The sequence below is a fragment of the Cimex lectularius genome, unplaced genomic scaffold, assembly GCF_000648675.2.
Source record: "Cimex lectularius strain Harlan isolate CLEC.00 unplaced genomic scaffold, Clec_2.1 scaffold312, whole genome shotgun sequence".
In the NCBI taxonomy this organism is placed as follows: Eukaryota; Metazoa; Arthropoda; class Insecta; order Hemiptera; family Cimicidae; genus Cimex; species Cimex lectularius.
Window position 1 is genome coordinate 282,964 of NW_019392856.1, and position 23,720 is coordinate 306,683.

Consider the following 23,720-nt stretch of genomic DNA (forward strand, 5'->3'; position numbering starts at 1 on the left):
CACACACTTATACAGAGTCTTCTCGCAGTCCAATGGCAATTCCAACTTCGGTAAATTGTAATAATTATAAGCAGGCCTCGAAATTCATCCACTCCCCCAGGTGTAGAGATCATAAGACCTCGGTCTTGTCCGTTTAACCGCCGAGGTTGGGCTCCAGGGACTATAAACAGCTAGGTCATTTCAGCCCCCAACGCAATCATTTCCTAAATCCATTCACACTCTGACTCACCCTTAAATAAATTCTTACTTATTTTCAAACCATTCACCCAGTTAGGGTGGTAGAGTACTCGATATTCCTCCACCACTCTTTGAACCTAACCTAATGGAGGGACGATGAGGTAGTCAATATTCTGTCATCGGCCCTCTCATATTCAACTCAAACGCCCAGAATTAATTAAGCCCAGACGTGTGTCATCCTCGCATGGCCTATTCTTAATCGGGACAAGATGAACCTTTTTCTACATATCAGATCTTCCGAAAACCATCTGTCGACCGTGTTCTTACAAAACGCGAGCTTCTCTTCAGGCTGTCATTTTCTTTTAATCGTGCTTTTTTATTTGTGGTTGGAGTTGTTAGTAAAAATAAAATGTTATTGACTTGTAGGTGATAAACAATGATTTTCTGTTGTACATCTAACTTTTTTAAAGATAACCCTTGTTTTTAAAAATCCTCAACGTTTATCAATTTCGTACGGTACTTTTTTTTAAAAATTTAGTTTATACGATTTTACCTACTTTTCTTTCTACTGACCAAAAAATTAAATTCTATGAAATTAAATGTAAAACTCGGAAAATAAATGATCTAAAATCGTCTGAAGCTAAAGGAATGTCATACTACTGACCTACTAAAAAAGAATTATTAAATTATTTTTATTTTTAAATTTGTTTTAACATATATTAAAAAAATATCTAAAAATCATCTGATTATAAAATAGAATGTCAGAGTACATGTACTTTGTAAGTGTACAAGTACTACTCATGAAAAATGTAAACATCCATATGAGATTATAACATGGCGATATAGTGAGTATAGGCGGACCAAAGAATCAACTTAAATAAACCTAAATCATGTAAATTTAAAACCAATACAAAAACTTACAATTCGCACTTGTCTATTTTCTCCACTTCATAGAAAAACATTGAATCATGGATGTGCAAATCCTAATTTTAACCCTACCTAACATAACTAACTGAATACACCCCCCCGTAACGCGAAAAATGTCAGGCAAGAAAATTGTGAATTGAGCCCAAAAACATATTCATGTTAAAATATATATAATCAAACATACCAAACTTTCCATAATAACTGTTGTAGCGAGCCTGGCGGACCAGGATGATAAAGGGCTATCATATCTACTGAAAAACTGAAAATGTTTTCAGTTTTGGCGATTAGTGCACAACTAAAAAATTGACCTAATTTTTACTTGTACTGATAGCAAAAAATGTTTCGAGGCTTTGTTTGTATAGTAAAATCATAGAATGATTTTGTAAACATTAGCCTGTTTTTAGTTTGTCGCTGAATAAATCGTTTTAGAAACTGACACTTTGTCATGTTTATACTTTGGCATATGATAGAATTATCTAGTTAATGGAGATGTTTTCTCACCTCCTGGGGTTTGCCATTATCTGCGCTGTGTTTCTTTCTCGATGTGGTCTGCGGGATGAAAAACCTGTACTTTCATCGTTACCGATTATTTCGGTCTGCATATACTCGGTGGTGTGACAACAAACTAGGCAAACCAAAATTATTGGTAACAATCAAATTGAACAAATAATTTTGTATCTTAAGTTTGTATATAAATCATTGGATTGTTTGGTTAGAATACGTCTTTTTGCTTCTATTTATTATGGGCTTCGTTTTTTTTAAACATTTCCCATAAAATGTCTAAATCGCTCTTATCATCAAACATGATGATAACAAATTTTTGGGATTGCATTTGCGCAACATTTTTAGCTTTTTAAAGGCAATCGATCATTTCGTTTTTCGTACTTTCTTTTCACAACGATTTCTAATATAAATATTTTTTCTGTACATAGCTATATATACAGATAAATATAGAAAAAAAATCATGTGCGAAAAATGATAAACGTTGAGGATTTTGAATTACTTCCTGGTTCCGAAACACCTACTCTTGCTGAGGGGGTTTCAGCTGTGGTGCTTCTTAGCAGGTGTTTCACTCTACATGTCCCGTTTACTTTCTGGTCAGTACAAAAATCCAAGGGCAACTTCTGAAAATGAACCGCGTACCGTTTACGGCATTAATCTCGGCTAGCGGTCCTGCTGTGTCTAATAATAAATGGATAGAATGAGTAATTATACACAAACAACATTACCTGTTAAAAAAAGTAGATTTTTCTTCCTAGAGTCCTAGAGACAGATGAAATTGATCATCACCATTAATCCGTTCCTTTCGACAAATTCCATAAGATAAATTCCTTTTGTGGTCAATTAGAAAAAAGACCCTACATTGGTATTAATTCTAATTAAAACCTATTTTTATGTACTGCAAAATTGCTATTCTCAAAACGTTTTCCTAACGACCATTCGTTTATTTGATATATTTATACATGCAAGTTTACGAAATGTTCTGTATATCACCGTATTGTACAATTTCTTTTTTTCAAATAAACGAAACAAAACTGTTTGATATTTTGTATAATTAAAATCGTCGTACTCTTAGAGAGAGAGATAGGGAGGGAGAGAGAGAGAGAGAGAGAGAGAGAGAGAGAGAGAGAGAGAGAGAGGGAGAGAGAGAGATAGGGAGAGAGAGAGAGAGAGAGAGAGAGAGAGAGAGATATGGGTGGGAGATAAAAAGAATGAGTGGAAAGGGGAAAAAGAGACAGAAAATGAGAGAGAGAGAGAGAGAGAGAGAGAGAGAGAGAGTGAGATGGGTGGGAGATAAAAAGAAAGGGTGGAAAGGGGAAAGGGAGACAGAAAATGAGAAGAGAGAGGAAAAAAGAAGGAATAAATAGAGAGGAGAGGGATTAAAAGAGCGAGAACGAGTGAAAGTGATAGGGAGATAATGAGAAAGATAATGTAAGAGAGAAAGAATAAGAAAGAGATAGTGAGAGAAAATGAAAAGGAGAGATTCTGATTGTGGGAGAGAGAGGAGAAGGAGAGAGAATGAAAACAAGAAAATGAGATAGAGTGCGAGAGTGAGGGAATGAAAAAGAGAGTTTGGGAGAGAGAGAGAGAGAGAGAGAGAAAGAGAGAGAGAGAGAGAGAGAGAGAGAGAGAGNGAGTGAGAGAGAGAGAACTAGTGGAAGTGAAATAGAAAGTTAGAGAGAGTAAGACAGAAAATGAGATAGATAGATAGAGAGAGTAAGACAGAAAATGAGATAGATAGATAGAGAGAGTAAGACAGAAAATGAGATAGAGAAAAAGAGTGAGAGAATGAGAGAGTGAGAGGGAGTAAGAGAGAATGAGCGAGATAGAAAGACGTAGAGGCAGAGAGTGAACGGTATTGACACCATCCCCCTGTGTCCTGGGCTGCGATTCGGCTGAGCCATGAACGGGTGGCACGTCCTGACTGGCGAAGGAAAGAGGGAGTCCTTCGCGAGGTCCTGTGCACCGGCCACGGGGGTTGCCGTCCGTTGATAGTGGGGGCGTAAGTCCGCTGATACGAGTCAATTCACTCGCGTTTCAGTCGCCCAACAGAGCCGGAGAGACGATGGCCACGACCCGCTCCTTTCTACTTTTTTCTCTACTTTGCGTATTTATTTACGCCTCTTACGGTCTCCCGGCGAATACAGGTATGCCGAGTTTATAAAAAAACAAACATCTTTATACTATCTACAAAAGTACTGTTTGATCAAATGAACCTAATTAGTCACTATTATAAAATATACATACATTCTGAAATTATATATTGAAAAATATTGGCGTTCGAAATTTACACTAGTAAATCAAGTATAGAATTTTTGGAAAATTATAAGCACTCTAGCGACCACAACAATTATTCTTTTTTTTTACATTAAATTACACATATACTTTTTCAATTTAGATGATTAAAAAGCACCTATTTTACGGTCATCTTCAGAGCAAAACAATCTTAAAAATGCCTGCAAATTGACATAATTAAGGTTTTAATAGGCGATTTCGAATGTCTTTGAAGACCGAATTAGTCCCAACATTGCCAAGGACTGTAACATGTAACATTGAATTTAGTTTTATTGAATTTATCTTTTGAATTTAATTTTTTCCATAAACAGCGGTTGGACTTGGCCAAATGGGCTAAGCATTATTATAGCTTTAAGATTTCCTCTAAGTGCAAAAAACAAAACATCTTGATACGAGTGTGTGACAACAAAGTCGTTTAAAAAATAATAATTTAAAATTTTATCCAGTGAAATTTTCATTTTTTATTTTATTCGTTAATTTTTTTAATCGTTCCTTTCAATACATAATTAGAGGTAATAATTAGTTCATGATATTTATAGTTAAAAAAATTAAATTTGAGATATATTTTTCTATAATTTAAAAAAAAAAGTCAGGCTCACTATTTTGTTGGGCCTATTGTTTATCTGTATTTATGAAGTTGTACATTCTTACTGATTACAAATGGAAATGGGAAATTTATAAATACAAATGATGGTGATAAGAACTCTCCAAATATCATTACACACTCTTACAATAAAATTTGTCAATTTATTACCGTATAATTGTAATAAATTTAATACAATTAAATATTTCATTCAAAATGTGAACGTGGTTTATGATATATATCTATCGCTTCCTTGCAAGAAATAATAAAAAACATCAAAACAAACCTGACCCTCCTCGTGTTTTTTTGTTTATTTCAATCTTTATGTATGCATTTTTACTGTTACATTATTTACAGCATAATTTTTTTACTGTAAACCAAATTAAACGATATCAGAAATTTACGAGTTTAATAAAAAAAAAATTAGGATGGTGCCAAATAAAATTCACCAAAACACCGGGAATTCATTTAGGGAAAGTTTAAAATTGAACTAACAATTTATTCTTTCTGTAAATGATTTTTCGTTGGAGAATGTTGTAAATAATATAACGATAAAAATACATATAATTTTACAACAAACAACAAAATACTAGCGTCTGATTTTTTGTCTTATATTAATTAAATATATAAATAAATTAATTGTGTAAGTTTATCTAATGAACTTCGTTTCCCCAAATCAATGTATTTTACATATTTCTGTTAACCTGCGAATACCTTATGAAATTTGTCTATGGCTTCCTCGCAATACATATTTATTGTTAATTAGTAAATAATTACTAAAGAATATTTATGATTGGACCATTAAGGTATACTTGTATAATGTAGAATTATACTACAGTTTAAAAAAAGTTTGTTGTGAGAGGTCGAAAACGTTCTGTTAACGAATAAAATGTTATGTTGCAGTTTATGTTAAACAACCTGCAAAAAAAAAATTCAATTATTATTTAAACAAATATGAAAATAATATTGAAACACATTGTTTAATTAATTTTAGAAGAGAATATTCTGTGCTGGTACAACTTACATCTTCGATCATTTTAAGAGTTTTATTTAATTGCAGTGAAGATTTTCTAAATTATTTTATCATTTTCCTTCCTAAAAGGGGAAACGGGAAAAATTAACCATCTTATGGTATTACGTTATGGGTTTTTTTTGAGAATTGCTGGAGGAATATATAAATTAGTGTGCTATTTGATCAGTTTTTCTCCTTTTTACTGGAACTGCATTAATAAAAAATATAAATGTTGCACGGGCCTGATGCAACATTAAATTGTTACGGGGTAATTACAATTACTTCAAACATGATTTGGATATTAAAAATAATTCGTTTTTTTTCTCTCTCTCTTGGGGAGGCGGGAGTTTCATAATTTTGGATGTTACGGGTAAAAGTTTACTTTCGTTGTGAATCAGATGATTATGAGGTTCTAAGGAAAGGGTTTGAAAGTCGGCTATTACTTTAATTTTTTATCTACGTAATTATTTATTATACGGTGAAAATGGTTTCGGCTAAGATTGAAGACACGCCGCGCCGACCATTGCCTGCCTCAACTTTATTCTCGGCAATTATTTGCTTAACTGAACAGCGCGAAAAAATACGGGTAGAAACGTTGTAAAAATTCAAGAGAGTGAAAAAAAAGAAGAAAAATGTCTCTAGTATTCAAAGCACGGCGGTGGCGTTATTCACGGGGTTTGCCTAAAATACGACCTCCTCATTATATATTGCACTTCCTCGTGAGGGAAAGAATCACATTTTATTGACACGCTCTTCTTACGTCGAGAAACGCGGTGTTAAATCATTTTCGAAGAGACCGTTTTCGACGGGTTAGTGAATTTACGAGACCTCGGCCGTCGAAACTTGCGATATTCAAATCTCCTAGATGATGGGACGGGGTCGGCGAAAGTAATCAGAATCTTTGTCCATTTACGTAACTCCAGCGAAAGCACCACGCGGCTTCATCTGTGACTCACGGTGTACTCGTTATCCTAGCTTTTTCCATTGAATAATGAACGTCAAATTGGATTTTAAGATCCAGTCCAAGTCGCTAACCTTTGATACATGAAACGAGACAAAACTTCAACGATGACAAGATATTGCACTTAAATTTTTTTCCCACGTTCGTATTTGATGATCATGGGTATGGTCCAATTGAAGAGTATTGTTATACCTCTACCTATAATAATCACAAATTTGGTTTACAATGTATACAACAATTTTTCAAAGAAAATATGTTTAACGGATATGGTTGGTGTACTTTTCTCAAATTTAAAAAGAAGGAATTGAAAGTAATGATAAAATTGATTGCCTTGCAGTAAGATCACGTCTATGATAAAAGCGTAGCCAATGTATAAACATGAAATTCTCTGTTTGTAATTTACTTTTCAACATAATTTTACATTCTTTGTAGTTTGAAGCGAACAAGTATTCCGGCACGTTGCTCAATGATTGTTGATTTTTGCACATATTGTTTGTTGGCCTGAAATGTAACTGATATGTACTGCTATGAAACTATAACTGAAACAGTTCCTCGCTGAACATGGCGTAAACCGGAACGCTTTATTATGAGAAATGTTGAAAAAGAAAAAAAAACATTAGACTGAATGAACAAGTAATATCATAGATACATAGATGTTCGATGGAGAAGTATGTAAGGAAGTGGAAAGAGTAATGCGAGTGAATGAAAAGAAGAGAGAGAGAGAGAGAGAGAGAGAGAGAGAGAGAGAGAGAGAGAGAGANGTAATTTATTTATTGTAAACATTTTATTCTACACGATACAAATTTTCCTAAATGGTTGGCCAATAAAGGTAGAAAATCTGATTAGTAAAAGCGATTAAAAGTTTCTTCAAGTCAATACTTCTTTTTCTTGAATCTTTAGATTTTTTTTTGTGTCCAATCAACAGAAAAACTTTTAATTTTTGTTGTCTTCATTAAATGAAAAATGAATAAACAATTATTTCAACCCCTGTCTTCGCCTCAGAAGAGAAGTTTAAAAGTTAAACTTACGCCGAATATTCATTCTTCGTTTCTCGATTCTTCAACATCAGAAATAAACAAAGAGTGATATTAAATATATTTACACACATACTATGAGGGTGAGAGTGATTGTAGGTGAGAGAGAGGGAGAGAGAGAGAAAGAGAGAGGGAGAGAGAGAAAGACAGAGAGAGACAGAGAGAGACAGAGAGACAGACAGACAGACAGACAGACAGAGAGCGAAAGAGATAAAGAGTTCGGCAGCGTCGTATTATTGTACACATCAATCGTTCATCCATTGTGACTAGAAGGATGATAAAAAAATTAGGGAGAAATAAATAAAGAAAAATATTACGAATAAAAAAAATATTGACAGACGCCATCGACAAGTATGCACACAATATATTTATGTTTTCTCGGTTTAATTTAACATTTGTAAAAAAACTGATACGACTACAAAACTGTCATTATGATTAAACGCGTAGCATATTTTGATCTTTAATGAAATATTGTAGAATAAAGTTTATTAGAATAGGAAATAATGCATAGATTATACAATTCGTATATGGCTGTATTTATACGCCAGGACAACATATCCTCTTCCATTCTATCAGTAAATGCGTCAGGGTTTATTAAGTAGATTAGCAAAATCACTATACACTGTGTTGAGATTTCCATGGAATCTGCAGTATTCTTCCGACAAACCCGTTTTCCAGTTTCTTCCTTCTTTCTCCCGGTATCTTCTGGATACCTTTCTTTTCAATTATTGCAAGGAGATTGCATTTGAATTGCAGGATCGACTGTGCCTAATGTTAATTATGTTATTATACTGTCTATCTTTATGTAATGAATTTTTTTTTGACATTGTGTTGCATTTAAATACGTTTGTTAATTTATGTAGATTATTCACGAAAAAAAGGCGAAATGGACACTTAGGTCATGATATAAAAATTACTGTATCATACTACGGCACTTTACTAATAGGCTGATGTTAAGATTTATTAGTTAATGGCCTTCTGTTCATTATTTTTAATGGGGGAAGCTGTGAAACATCAAATAATCGTAAAACGATAACTATCTCATAAACGGTCTGAGGATTGAACCATGTTTAATACGAACGGATTTGTTTCAAATGACCTATAAATTAACCTAGTGACGGATGGCGGAGGAAATGTGATACATCCTGTATAAATAGGGTGTCCCAGTTCAAATCAGTTATAAATAATAGTTTCAGAGTTTCAGGTACTGTGTATGTGATGATGCTTTTGTTTTGTAAATTACGGTTGAATTTTTCAGGGGAACCCTGGTTTTTGTAAAGATTTATTAAATTATTTAAAAAAAGCGAAACTGAGGAAGAAAATATGTTTAGTGATCCTTTTGAAAACCGAATTCACGAGGTTCAAATCATAAATTTGTAAACAATGATCTTGTGCATTTAATGTCCCAATAAAAAAGAACAAGTTGTTAGATTTTTTATGTAATTTAAGTGCAAAATTACTGCGAAATGATCAAAATGTTTGAATAACTATTAACTGAAGATAATTTTCCCCGTTTTCCATCATAAAAAGATGTTTCAGCGCAGTTTTTAAAATTGTAACATCTAAAAACTACATTTTCAACGGAACAATCAAATAATTATCGCGAATAAATCAAGTATTCAAAGTTTTAAGTCATGGCTTGTAAATTTTTGATAACACTTGTTACACACCTGATACGTTTTTATTAGAAAGACAAAGAGTATAGTGACATTCTCGAATTTTACCGTGGGAGAAGCACGGCCGCCCCCGACGCCCGAAGCCATGCGGGCCCATTGAAAGGTCTTAACCTTTGTACTCTTGAGCATGCTGCCTGTCCTGGTTCCAAGCAGCGCATCCATCTGCAAGATTGCCCTTCGGGCCGTGATGAAATATTGCCGGGCTGGAGATCTTTTTTTTCGCCCCGCCCCGCAAGGTTATTGAAACGTGCTTGTTTCTATTATTGTTTTGCCATTCGAGAAAAACGCTATGTGAAAATTCTCAATGTGGGAATTTAGCCGTTGATGGGACTTCGGGTCTGACAAAAGCTTTGGTCTTGGTGAAGATTTGGTCACAGACGCGGCCTAAAGGGACTCTTAATGAACTTGCCTAACTATGTACACTAATTATTTTTGAAAGAAAATTTGTCAAACATTCGTATTTGGTATGGTATAGTGATAAGGATACTAAGAAGCGGGGTTTGTCCTCCCCAGAGGCACTACAGCCTTCTGGCTTATTGAACTTTCCTAATTTCCTAGTTCAGTGCAATAGACTCTATCTTTCTCCTTAGAAGCATCAGGTCATTGACTGTCGATGCTACAATTTCATTCCCAATTTTTTTTATTCAATGTTAGATTGAATCTCCATTGTGCTGTTGCTTCGCATTCGAAGGTGATAATGGGAGACTGTTTTTTCTCCTCCTCATTAAATAATCTGCAGATGGGATCTTCGTTGTATATGCCCATCTGTTTTCTCAGATGCCAGTGACCGATTAGTAGTCCTATCACTCCTCTGAGTTTAGCCCTCTCCATTGCAGCATTTCGCCAGTTTTTATGAGGGTTGTTTCATCATACGTTTACTATGTCTACCACCGCAAGAGTTTTTCCACTTCTTCTTTTGTTTTGTTTGGATCCATTCTGCGATGGAGGATTCTATATTTGTTTTTGTTATCCCAAGAATAGGTTCGGGGCCTATGTACGGTCTTGCGGATCCTTCTCTGGCCAGTCTGTCTGCTTTCTCGTTACCCAAAATTCCTCTATGCCCTGGCAACCAAGATATCATCAGGTTGTTGTGTTTTCCCAGGTTTTGGAAATTTTGGATGCGCAACACGTACCACTTTTCTAATTCGGTCGTTCCGATAGTGTTGATCTTCACTATGTTGACTGATGTGTTTTGGCATTTCAGTACCTTAAGTGTTGAGACTGGGCGATTTTTCTGAAGCCAAGTAGTTTTTAATTAATTTGTTGGGAAAAGAATCTAAGAACAAAATACAACGCTAGAATAGGCAAATGATCGGTAACGATACATGCTCTACACCCCGCAGAAAAAGACGGAGAAATCTCACAATCAAATAGTTAATAAATATTGTATATGCCTGTTTGTTAAAGCTTGGTGTTATTGCTGGTAGCATCGGGTTAATAGATATATATGATAGATCAATGTATAGATAGATATATTGTATGAATATAGTAGATAGATCGATGGATGTATAATAAATGAGACAGATAAATAGAAGAGATAGGCAAATATATTGATAGATAGAAATATTATATTAATATAGAAGATATACAGATATATAGATATTAGATAGATAAATATATATGTATATAGACAAATAAATATATTGACATATAGAAAGATTTACTGATAAATAAACAGATGCATATGTAGGTATATTAGATCGAATTTTATGGAGATTGATAGATAGACCAATATGCTAGGCTTGTTGCTTGTGATGGATTGATATCTTGACTATCGACCGGTATGGAGACTCTATCAGGAAAGGCAGAGGGGTGGATGGAATAATATATTTTCTTATTTATTAAGATAAATAGATAGTTAGATACATTAGTAGACAAATTGATAGATATGTAGAGATTAATAGATATAATAGACAGGTAGATTGATTGTTATATAGATAAAGAAAGATGAAGTTAAATAGTTGGACGGAGAGAGAAAGTGTATTTCAAAAGTAGTTGGGCATAATATGTATATCTTTCAATTAATTAATCTTTTTGTAAGGTATTGGCTGAATTTGAAATTTGAACCAAATTTGAAAAATGGCAAAAAGGAGGGAAAATTCGAAAGGTAGGTTGAGAAGGAAGGTTGGGTTTGAGTGGATCGAAGTACGATTGCTCAATTGGTAAAAACAGCGGCCTATTGAGCCGAAGGACGTGGGTTCGAATCCCGCTTGTGACCCTAACTTTTTCATTTCAACCAATACCTTACATTTAATATTAATTAATTGAAAAAAGAAATTTAGGCAATTAGACCACTAAATATAATGAGTATTAAAAAACTTAGGTTTTTCATCAATAAAAACAGTTTGTTCAAAATTCCTAAGGTGAGGATGAAATGGGGAGTTGGTGTCCGAATGATCGAGATAGTTCAAGATAGATAGCTCAAGTGGTTAGAGCAGCGGCGTATTGAGCCGAAGGACGTGGGTTCGAATCCCGCTTGTGACCCTAACTTTTTCATTTCAACCAATACCTTACATAAAGATTAATTAATTGAAGGAAGTTATTTGGTCAATCGGACTACGAAATATAATGGATTTAATAAATTACTAACATCAAATGACACTGCAACACAGTTGTTAGGAAATATAAGAAATATAGGAAATATAATGGAATTAATAATAAGTACATTTATTCACAAGCATTGAAACAAATTAAATGACGAATTGTATCTATGATTACTTAGACCTAGATCGTTAATATACTATATATGATTTATGAGAATAAATAATAGTGCCGTGGATTATGGTTGTGGTCAATATGAATGTCTGTGTGAATGTGTGGGTATGGTGTTACTTTAATATAAATATATTTAATGTGAAACATTTACTCAGATGTATCACCTTAGGTTGAGATTGAAGATGTTATTTTCATGAAATCGGGTCGAAGGCGGACCCGCTTGACTTTGACGTCTCACTGGTTTTGATGGTTGCTAGTCCCCGCCATAACTCTGTTTTTAATTATAATTGCTATTACTTTGCAAGCATATCATGGGAAACGGTACTTATCATTAAAAACGATATCTATCTTTTTGACAGTCGGGGCCAACAAAGTTGAACGAAGGTCTCGATGCACTTTACCATGGCCGGATTCGTTCATAAATAGTGTTTATTTGCAGGTTATTCGATGGATAAAACTAGGAATAAACGTGAAGGACTTTTAAACAACAGTTATTCCGAGGTACGGAATAACTACTGTATTTTTTTGTCACTCCACTTGCAAAATTTATTTCAACTTTACCTTAAGAAAAAACACACACAGAAAGAAGATTGAAACCGAACGCATCAAAAGAGAAAATATACATAGCGAACAACCAAAGCAGAAAAATTGCACAGGGAAAAAACAACAACAAAAACAAAGACAAAAGAAAAAAACGAATATAGAAGGTGTAAAACCTAACTCTCACAAATAAAAAAAAAGCACAAAAAATGTAAAAATTAAACAAAACACATAAAAACGAGGTAATTAACATAGTGAACTTGATTTTTTTGCCTGATACATGTATAGTTGTTAATGGTTGTAAGTCAATCAAATTTATTGTTGCGTCCAATTTTAAAAATTTAATTACTGGTTTGTAATAGTTTGTGTGAGCTTTTGCTGAAATGAATGTTACAATCATAAATAGGTCTGTGTTGATCTAAGTTAAATTTTTATTAAATTAATTTTTTTAAATTGTATTTTATTTTTTACGAGGGTTCGCAACAGCCGAGGTGATATCAACCCTCGGGGTGCCGGTGTTTTTGAAAAAAAGCCCATTTTTAAGTATGTAAAGCAGGGCCGTTGGATTCGAACCCGGGTCCTTTACCTTACAGTGATGAGCGTTCGGGTCAAGGTCTAAACCGTTGCAGCCACTATCGCCCCCCTAAAAAAAATTCTTTATTATGTTCCAAATTTCTAAACTTTTTTTTATAGTGGTTCTGGGTTCAGAGGTAGGTCTTTCTTTGGTCCTTTTGTCTGCCTAGAACTTAGATTTATGCGTGATTTTGCGAATGGTTTGAGCTAAAATACGCCTTCGATTTTGCAAGTCGTGATTAAGTTGCGAATGACGAAATCTTGAAATCTCTGCCTGGAGCTAATGGATTACAATATTTGCAAAGTCCGGGTTGGTTAAACGAGACATCGCGTGATATCTATGACCGAAGATTTGGTACAAAATGAGTACTCTTGCGAGATGTCTTTCGTCACTGAAGGAAACGCACTACCGTGTCTTCCTATTTTGCCAGTTTAACAGTATTCCGTATTTTCCTGGTTGACTCTAGAAACGTGTAATTATTTCTGCTGCTTAGCCTGAGTTCCTACTCGTGGGACGACCGATAAGGCGGTGGCATCCCCGACCTTCAGCCGTGTGCTTTCTCTGATCGCACTTCCTCGCTTAAGTATTACTCAACCTTTTATATACGAAGCCTGTTTTGCGGGTGAAAGCGTCGAAGGCCCTCGAGGGCAGCTCCTTGGAAAGTAATTCGGCGAGTTGCACAAGACTGAACAGTAAATTGTGGAAGGTCAGGTCAGACGGAGAAAGCAGTGGGTCAGAGCCAATTGTTTACTAATTCGGTTGGAAAAAAAAACCAACTCATCAGGTGGGCCATTCGCCAAAGTGACATGTCACTATATTAATGATGAAGTGGCGCTTTCTAATGTTTGTTTTTATTCATACCTTCTGGCAGCTACAGCCTGATCTTTTTATAAATGCGCTTCGTTGATTCGTTAATCAATTGCGAAATAAAGTTCAGTGGCTGAGATCTCACCAGTTCAACCAGTTGAAAATTTATTTCCTGTTTATAAATATAACAATAGTAATAATTTAAAATTCCACGTTACATTCTTATGTTCTCTTTAAAAATATCAATAGCGCTATTTTTAAATCATAGAATAGGTTCTTAATATATGTAAGGACTTGGTTGAGATAAAAAAGTCAGTGTCACGAGCGGGATTCGAACCCACGACCTTCGGCTAAATCGCCGCTACTCTACCACTTGAGCTATCGTGACTCCCACTCGGACACTAACCTCTCATCTCAACCTACAACCGTCCGAATTTTCCCTCCTTTTTGCAAATTTTCAAATGTTCTAATCCCGCTGGTGACACTGACTTTTTTTATCTCAACCAAGACATTACATAAAAAGAATAATTAATTGAAAGAAGTAACAGTCAATTGACCACTAAAACGTAAATGGATAAATAAGATAGTTAAACATCATAAAACCTACAACACCTTGAAATTAAATTGCTTAAGTGAATTACAACCGAAGCTCATTTTAGCATGGCATAAACATAAAATTTTTATTAACGAACTTTTATCTAATTCTAAGAATCCAAGGAGGAAAAAATCCTTTCAAATACATAATATTATGCTAGATAATTGGAAAAGTTTTCTTTAGAAAACACGAGCCATTTCGATTATTTGGAACATCGGATAGGTATTGTGTTTCTGCACAGAGGTGACTCAAGTTACCCAATCGTGATGACAGTCCTCACGATTGACATTACGCCATCATCGTTCAACTCTGTTTCTTCACTAAACGTAAATTTGAATATTTACTGGGGGAGCAGCAGAAGAAGAAACCATATTTCGATACAAACAAAGATTCTTTTACGCTCAATTCTTAAGTTGAACAAATTGAGTCACGTTGTATATACTATAAAAAAAAGTACAACTTGCTACAAAATTATCGTTACTGCAAAAAATATATGAATAGTACATGCAATGGGCAATAGAAAAGCAACCTTTTAAAAAATGGGAACAAATTGTAAATGAGATAACAACAATTACAACACAGATAGACACGTGAAATGAATGTGATGAAAATGTAGAAGTTCAAATCTCACCCAACATTAAAATATAATGCAAATCCCCTGAAAATGAACTATAAACTGTCTTCAATGTTATAATTAATTCCATTATATTTCGGGGTCCGATTGAGCAAATAACTTCTTTCAATTAATTAATCTTTATGTAAGTATTTAGTTGAAAAGCTATTGTCACGAGCGGGATTCGAACCCACGACTTTCGGCTAAATACGCCGCTGCTTTACCACTTGAGCTATCGTATCTTCGATTCACTCGGACTCTCTATCTCAACCTACAACCTTTCGAATTTTCCCCCTTTTTTGCCATATTTCAAATGTATAATCAGGATTCAATTCTCGGCGACAAATGAAATGGCCACGGAGAGCTTTAGTGAAGTTATGCTTCGTTTTATTTATTAAATCCATTATATTTCGTGGTCCGATTGACCAAATAACTCCTTTCAATTAATTAATCTTTATGTAAGGTATAGGTTGAAATGAAAAAGCTAGGAGCTATCGAGCAGGATTCGAAAAATGGCAAAAAGGAGGGAAAATTCGAGAGATGAGGTTGAGATGGGAAGTTAGTGGCCGAGCGGATCGATGTCACGATAGCTCAAGTGGTAGAGCAGCGGCGTATTTAGCCGAAGGTCGTGGGTTCGAATCCCGCTCATGACACTTGCTTTTTCATTTCAATCAATACCTTACATAAAACTTATAATTAATGTTACATTTTGGTAATACGACAAAATGTTCCTTTACATAAGAAGATTTGAAATGAAGTTACACGGCTAAGAAAGTAAAGCTACGAATTCGCTGTCAACCATGAGCAACATCAAGTGACGGCCGAATTAAAGAGTGAGAACGAGAACAACAACAAATTCTAAAAGTAACAGACTCTAGGAATAACTGCCATTTAATTCTAAATATCATAAATATTTTCCCCAGGGAAAACAAACGTGGTTTTCCCAGCATAATCACATACATTTAAAGCTGGAGACGTTAATTGAGGAGGCCGAGGCTAAAACTTTGACCTGTAAGGTAATTACCGCTGAATTGTTTGGAAAGAATGAACTATCTCCGATCCATAGCTAAAACTGGCAGAGGTATGCAAAAAGGCAATCAAAATACTGTCAACTCGTATCATTCAATAAAAAAACCACGTGTAAACAAATTATAACCTATATAGACCCTCAAAGAGGATCCAGGAATATTACAAATGAATATCTGCTTTTAGGCTTCAATCAACAGGGAACACGAGGGACCTGTCTTCAGACTCAGTGAAGACTTCTGACTTCAGAAGACCGCTTTGGAGCCATAAAAAGGAACACTCGACAAAGAAAATCTAGATCGAATTTTCTTAGTACTAGCGAATAATACCGTTCTACACCTTATAAAAAGGTTCTATTTTTAACTCTAATCACAGAGAATCTTGATGAATAATAGGTCTAAATGGCTGATGTGTTGAACATTAACCAATCAACGAATCTGCTGAATCGGCGTAGGTTCTGATTTTATTTTCAATAAGTTACATCAGGAAACGTACAGAGAAGACCAAAACAGAAACTCGTCAGTTAAACTTAATCCTTACAAAAAGTGTGATTTTTGTGTGGATACAGGGTTTTAATCCTGTAATTAAAATGGGTTTTACACTTTGGATATAAGTTTTAAAGCCTTATACGCTGGACAACAATTTGGCCGTCGGTGGCCGCAACGGTTTAGGCGTTGACACGGCGCTTATTATTGTAAGGTAAAGGTCCAGGGTTCGAATCCAGCGGCCCTGCATTCGAACCAGATATACTTACAAATGTGCTTTTTTCAAAAACACCGGCACCCCGTGGGTTGATATAACCTCTACTGTTGCAAACTCCCGTTAAAAAAAGAAAAAACTTTTTAAATTTAGATTTACACTTTTTTTAGTTATAATCTCTGAACGTTAAATTCACAAAAAAAGAAAAACTGTTATCTTTGAACTACTATAAACAACTTACAATATATTTCACAAAAATTAAAACTATTATCAAAAATAAGTGAATTAAAATTTTTGCGCAATTCCGAAGGAACGGTGGAAATAGGAAACTCAATCGATGAATGCTCTCTTCTTGATGTTCTCTGGTCCAGAGAAAAGTCCGTCCCCAAGAAAAGTTGAAGAAGCCAACTTGGAGGTGGTGTGCCCGCAGTCTCGAGATGGAGTCCCTCTGTTATTCTGCCTTTCAGCCTTTCCGGGCCTGTTTGCCACGAGATCCAAAGTTCATCGTTTCCATTGCTTTGATTTTGATTTGCTTGGCACAAGTCCTCATTCATAAGAACCAACAATCTTCTTATATTTTTATATAATACGGATAGGTATTAGCTGTAACCTGGTTTGCCTGCAAGCCCAGCTTTGTTATCTCTTAGAAAAAAATATTTTCGGAGGCAAGGCAAATCAAAAGACATTCAGTTCTTTTATTTTCCCAGCCTGACATAATTGTTGAAGAACAAGGACCTTTGGTACGTTTACCTAACGGAGACCGTTTCTGGGCCGGCGGGTACAAAAGATACCGAAAAACCACGAGTTCTGAAAGGTTGTCGGTTACAATCGCGGTCGATTGGCAAAGATGTATTGTCGCGGTTTTGAGAGGCATTGTGACCAATGACGCAACCACCGCCATAGCCTACCCGAAGACCCACAATTCTTTTTCAGTGATTGAACGTAAAAGAAGTGATGAAAGTGTTTAGATGAGAAACTATCAGGCCAATGATGCATGTACTTACACAAACATGGCATCCGGCGAAGCGAAAAAAGATGCGTTTTAAATTGTATGAACAGAATGAAATTTAGAGTAGAACTAGAAAAATATAGACAAAACAATGTTTGGTATTGCTAACGCATAAACTATAAAATTCGTAAGAACCACTTAGAGTTTATTTATTATATTTCCATAATCAGTGGTGTCCACTAAAGCGAGTAGAAATTTAACCACACCTTAGACAAAACCATTTCTCATGGGAACATAACATTGTCAAACGATATAGATCTCGTATCGATTCTCATATGTGATATGATTTCACGATTATTTGATTGGTCTTTTATAATGAGCGCGGTTTCATTATTCCTCCTCATCTATTGTTCCGCAATCATCGAGGTTATTAGAGTCTGTAAGCGGTGTGACAAAACATTCCCACCGCACAGGGCAATCATTCCATTTCACCAAGGAACGAACAAAGACAGGTTCTTCCTGGTGCACAGGTCAAAACTCTTTATTTACATACGATCAGCCGTATATGCGGGTGTTGTATTTAAATTTTTGACTTTTGTTTTTTGGACGGCATATTGTGTATGTGTACGTACAACGTAACTAGTACTCACTGGTGTGCTATAAGTGTTAATCCACCCCCTCGGAAGGGGCAAGCGGGAGAAGTCGACATGTCGGCAGTTTGCTGCAGGATGATTTGGGCTTCTATACCGAACCTCACGGAAGAAGCAGATTTTCCGTGCGCGGAGGTGAGTCGCTCCTAACTTGAGAATCTAAAACGTGTCATAAGGCCTAATCGGCCAGGTGCGCACGCTAAAGAACAAGCTTTTAAAGAGCTCATTATGTTACGCATCTCGGACATTAATGTATGTAGGTTATTGGTACGGACCATTCTGTTGCTTAGGGATTAACACTATCAATGAGTACCTTAGACAAAAGGACAAAATGAAAGTGAGGAAACAGTGGAATTCACTCATTGGACATAAATAATCCACGAACCTTCGAGCAAATTCTGGAAGGAAAGAAATAGCAGAATGCATCAAGGAAAACAGGCCAAAACTTCGAATTCTAACGGTATTCTTATCAGGACAGACTGAATGGGCATCTGAAGAAGATTAGTGTAACACAACACGGCATGTGCAGATTTTGCAAAGAAACAGAGGATACACCAATTTTACTAACAAGAAGAGTTTTGGGATGTGCATCGTAACCGGAGATGAAATTGAACCACTGAAACTAGGCCTACTAATCAAACTATTGTACTGGATGAACTGGAACTCACCGGAGTGCTATAAGCACAGAATACAATTGTTCTCAAAGAGCTCATTATATTACACTTCCCGAACATTAATATATGTGGGTTATTAGTACGATCCCTTCTGTGGCACAGGGATTCACACTATTAATGAGTACCTTAGACAAAAGGACGAAATGAAAATGAGGAAACAGTGGAATTCACTCATTGGACATAAATAATCCACAAACCTTCTAGCAAATTCTGGAAGGAAGGAAACAACAGAATGCATCAAGGAAAGCAGGAACAATTTCTAATCTTAACCGTATTCATATCAGGACTCTGCAGATCGCATGGGCATCTAAAGAAGATTGGTATAACACAACACGGCACGTGCAGATTTTGCAAGGGAGTAGAGGATACACCAATTTTACTAATTAGAAGAGTTTTGGATGTATATCGCAGAAGAAATTGAACCATTGAAACTACGCGTATTAATCAAGATATTGTACTGGATGAATTGGAACTCACCGGTGTGCCATAAGTACACAATAGATACAAGGACACAATAGCTCTTAAATGGTGCAGTATATTACACACCTCGAATGTTACATCTACTTTTCAATTGGTTCGATACAGGCCACAGTTTTCAGTTTCAAAGGAGGTTCAGTGGAATCGATTTATTGAATTTCTCTTGTAATACCGATATGAAACGTACTAAGTCAGAAATGGCAAATGCATTAGACAAACTGTGAGTATGTGAAGTAATAATAATTTCTACCATGATGGTAAAAGTCGAAACATTAACACGTTTAATAAACCTTGAAAGATAAGTTAAATTTAAAAAAAGATCAAACCAAATCAAGCAGGAAATGTTAGTAAAAATGATTCTGCAAAAAACACAAGGTGGAACGCTTGCAGATTATTAGGTATTCTTTAAATTGGATCAAGTTCGTCTCAGATGATGTGAAAACAGGAAATTTCAAAAATACAGAATACTCAAAAAAATACCAGTTTTAACATCTAACAATTACTTCTACAATCGATTCTAGACATGGAAAGTGTACTTTTAACACTATTAAGCCATTACACCTTTCTAATATATTTAAGCTCCATAAATGTAAATAAGTACAGCTCACGAACTATTATTAAAAGCTGATTTGTGCTTTCTTGTTTTTCGACCATTTCTACCCAATTTTATCATTATCGAAAGTGCTGGATCACTCCGGTCAAAGAACCGTTTCGATTTGTCACTTTTCTCTTCCGACCTCGAGACTTCGATTTGCATTGAATAGAAGATCCTTGGATGCCACCCTGGAACCCGTCGCCACTCGATCCAGATCCGAGCCTCACACTATTTTACATCTGGATCCTTTTCATCTGTAATTTTTCAGATCGCAATCATGATCCTCTTTGTGTCCTGTGCTCGTTTGTCCTGCTGTTTGTATGTCCCTGTGCTTTGTTATGAGCCTGCACATAATTGTTCACTGTTAATAGATTTTGTTCTTTGTTTATTTCTGCTATTTTTTATATGTGTTAAAAATTTCATAGTCATATCTATTTTGTGTAATTTTATGTTCTGTCATAAAATCAGGTTCTCCTAAATTTTTTGGAATTGTCAGCGAGTAAGGCACTACTAGAAAAAAAACCTCCATAGGCCGGCATACTTATTGATCTACAATAAGCTATTTAGTTAAATATAAACTATAAAAGTGTTGTCAGAGTTTGACACATTCTGGGATTACGTTTGCATTTAAATTTTATGCGGAAAATACTAAATCACTTCAAGGGACTTGTTTATTAGTTTTGGCTTTTTAATTTACAACATGCCTTGGTGCACAAATGGAACCAGTTTAATGCAGGAATTTACAAGGAAATCCTTGAAACAAATAATCCGAATAATTTAGTAAATAAAATGCATGCAGAAATAAAACAATTTTATGCAAAATTTGAACCACCGCTTTGTAAAACTTAACATTAGTTTACATAATTTATCGTTAATATTAATCTAACTAAACCATGAACAACAGAAATATATCAGGACAATCATAGATACCAAGTGAAATTGTTCGTGAGTTTCAACCATTTAAAACACTCTTGTGAAAATTATTTAAATAAAATAATAAATTTCAGAAATGTTTCAGTTGAGAATTTTCAGTAAGATTGAACAGGTCTTTAGTCGCCTTTTCAATCCTATTTTTGAGTTAATGTCTGCATGTTTCTCTCACGCCAGAATCTTTTATCCTAATTCAGTAATAGTATTAGCCTCCGTTTGATAAACCTAGCGAAAGTGGATAAGGATTGTAGTATAGTAAATTATCTTTTTTTTAACATTATAAAATCGTCTGATCATTTTTTATTATTAAATATCTTTTATATTTATTATTTTTTATATTTCTTATATTTTTTAAATTTTTTAATATTTATTTATAACTTAATTATTTGTCTCATCAACTTATTCTCTTGTTTTCTTTGGTCCTACCTCCAATGAATGCCTGCATGTTATCGATCGGTATTGCTCAGTGAAACAAACAAAAATATTGAACGACCAGGATGATTTTCTGTCACTTGCCTCTTCTCCAAGATGTAAAGTAAAAGTAATAAACGTCTGACCGACCTAACGAGAACAAGCGGACCAGAACGCTCTTTCACATTGTTAAATGCTAACAATTGCTAATTCAGTAGTTTGGAAAATAAAAATATTGAATAAAACAATGATAAAATGTGATTAATAAAAATTATTTTTACATAAACAACTACTTTTGATTTTTTTGCGATTTATGGTTATAAGTAGTAAGTTAACTAATAAACTACTAACTTATTAACTAATAACACGTTACTGAACTTACTACTACTTATGGTGAACTACTAATAAACGACTAACTTATTAACTAATAACACTTCTTACGCTGTTAATGATTTACGATAGATATAAAACGATAACAGTTGGACCAACATAATTTAAATTTATTATTGTTACCTAATTAACTATCTACTTAACTTATCATTATTTGTGATGAACCACTAATAAACGACTAACTTATTAACTAATAACACGTCTTACGCTGTTAACGATTTTAGTAGCTTGGAAAATAAAAATATTGAATAAAATAATGATAAAATGTGATTAATAAAAATTATTTTTAGATAAACAACTACTTTTGATTTTTTCGCGATTTATGATTATAACTAGTAACTTAACTAATAAACTACTAACTTATTAACTAATAACAAGTCTTACGCTGTCAACGATTTATGATAGATATAAAATGATCAGTCGAACCAAAACAATTTAAATTTATTATTGTTACCTAATTAACTATCTACTTGACTTACTATTTTTTGTGATAAACTACTAATCAACGACTAACTTATTAACTAATAACATGTCTTATGCTGTTCACTCTTTTAAAATTCTTTTGAAAAAAAAAGATTTATGAAAGATGTAAAAGATAAGAGTACGACCATAGTAATTTTAATTTATTATTGTTACCTAATTAATTATCTACTGAACTTACTACTACTTATGGTGAATTACTAATAAACGACTAACTTATTTACTAAAAACATGTCTTAAGCTGTTAACGATTTATGATATATATAAAACGATAACAGTTGGACCAAAATAATTTAAATTTATTATTGTTACCTAATTAACTATCTACTTAACTTACAACTACTTATGATGTAGTACAACTAATAAACTATTAACTTATTAACTAATAACATGTCTTAAGCTGTTCACTCTTTTAAAATTCTTTTGAAAAAAATAAATGATTTATGAGAGATGTAAAAAATAATAGTACGACCAAAGCAATTTTAATTTATTATTGTTACCTAATTAACTATCTACTTAACTTACAACTACTTATGATGTAGTACAACTAATAAACTATTAACTTATTAACTAATAACACGTCTTAAGTTGTTCACTCTTTTAAAATTCTTTTGAAAAAAATAAATGATTTATGAGAGATGTAAAAAATAACAGTACGACCAAAGCAATTTTAATTTATTATTGTTACCTAATTAACTATTTAACTTACTACTATTTATGATTATGATTAACTACTAATAAACGACAAACTTATTAATTAATTATATATCTTACGTTTTCATTTTTTAAAGAATCTTAAACAAAATAAGTCTATAAAAACCACGAGAAACATGAAGCAATGAAAGTCTGATGGAAGCAATTATAATTGATTATTATTAGCTCCGTGTAAAATTGTTTTATTAGCGTTGCACAACTAGTTACATGCATTGCCACTTCCCCTTTGTGTATCCAGTTGCTTTTTGTTAATTAGGGCGAGTGGTTCCTTTTCCCGGTTAACGGCCTAATTAATTGTCTGGGTTACTTAATCCTCAGCATCGTGTTGTAACATCTCAAGACGCATTGTTGCACTTATTCGTAATGAATGAAATTTGAATAAAAAATTACATTATGATCAAACGTAAAAAAACCCTATTTTACTGGCGATGTAGTATAAACAAACTTCATTTCTTCTACTTAATTACTTTCAATTAATTATTCTTTATGTAAGGTATTGGTTGAGATAAAAAAGCCAGTGTCACGAGCGGGATTCGAACCCACGACGTTCGGCTAAATTCGCAGATACTCTACCACTTGAGCTATCGTGACTTCCATTCCGACACTAACCTCCCATCTCAACCCAACCTTTCGAATTTTCCCTCCTTTTTGCCATTTTTCAATTTCTACTTAATTACTTTATTAAATAAAAGATTTGACATGTTAACACGATATT

At 34.2% G+C, this 23,720-nt stretch overlaps 1 protein-coding gene across 1 annotated transcript in view; it reads left to right on the top strand.

Moving 5' to 3' along the window:
- The first annotated feature begins 3,623 nt into the window (after window positions 1-3,623).
- LOC106661907 overlaps window positions 3,624-23,720 on the top strand; it is a 76,575-nt gene continuing 56,478 nt past the window's right edge. Inside the window, exon 1 of the mRNA XM_014385649.2 lies at window positions 3,624-3,752. Coding sequence (XP_014241135.1) covers window positions 3,671-3,752 — 82 coding nt within the window. The 5' untranslated portion in view covers window positions 3,624-3,670. The remainder of the gene's footprint in view (window positions 3,753-23,720) is intronic.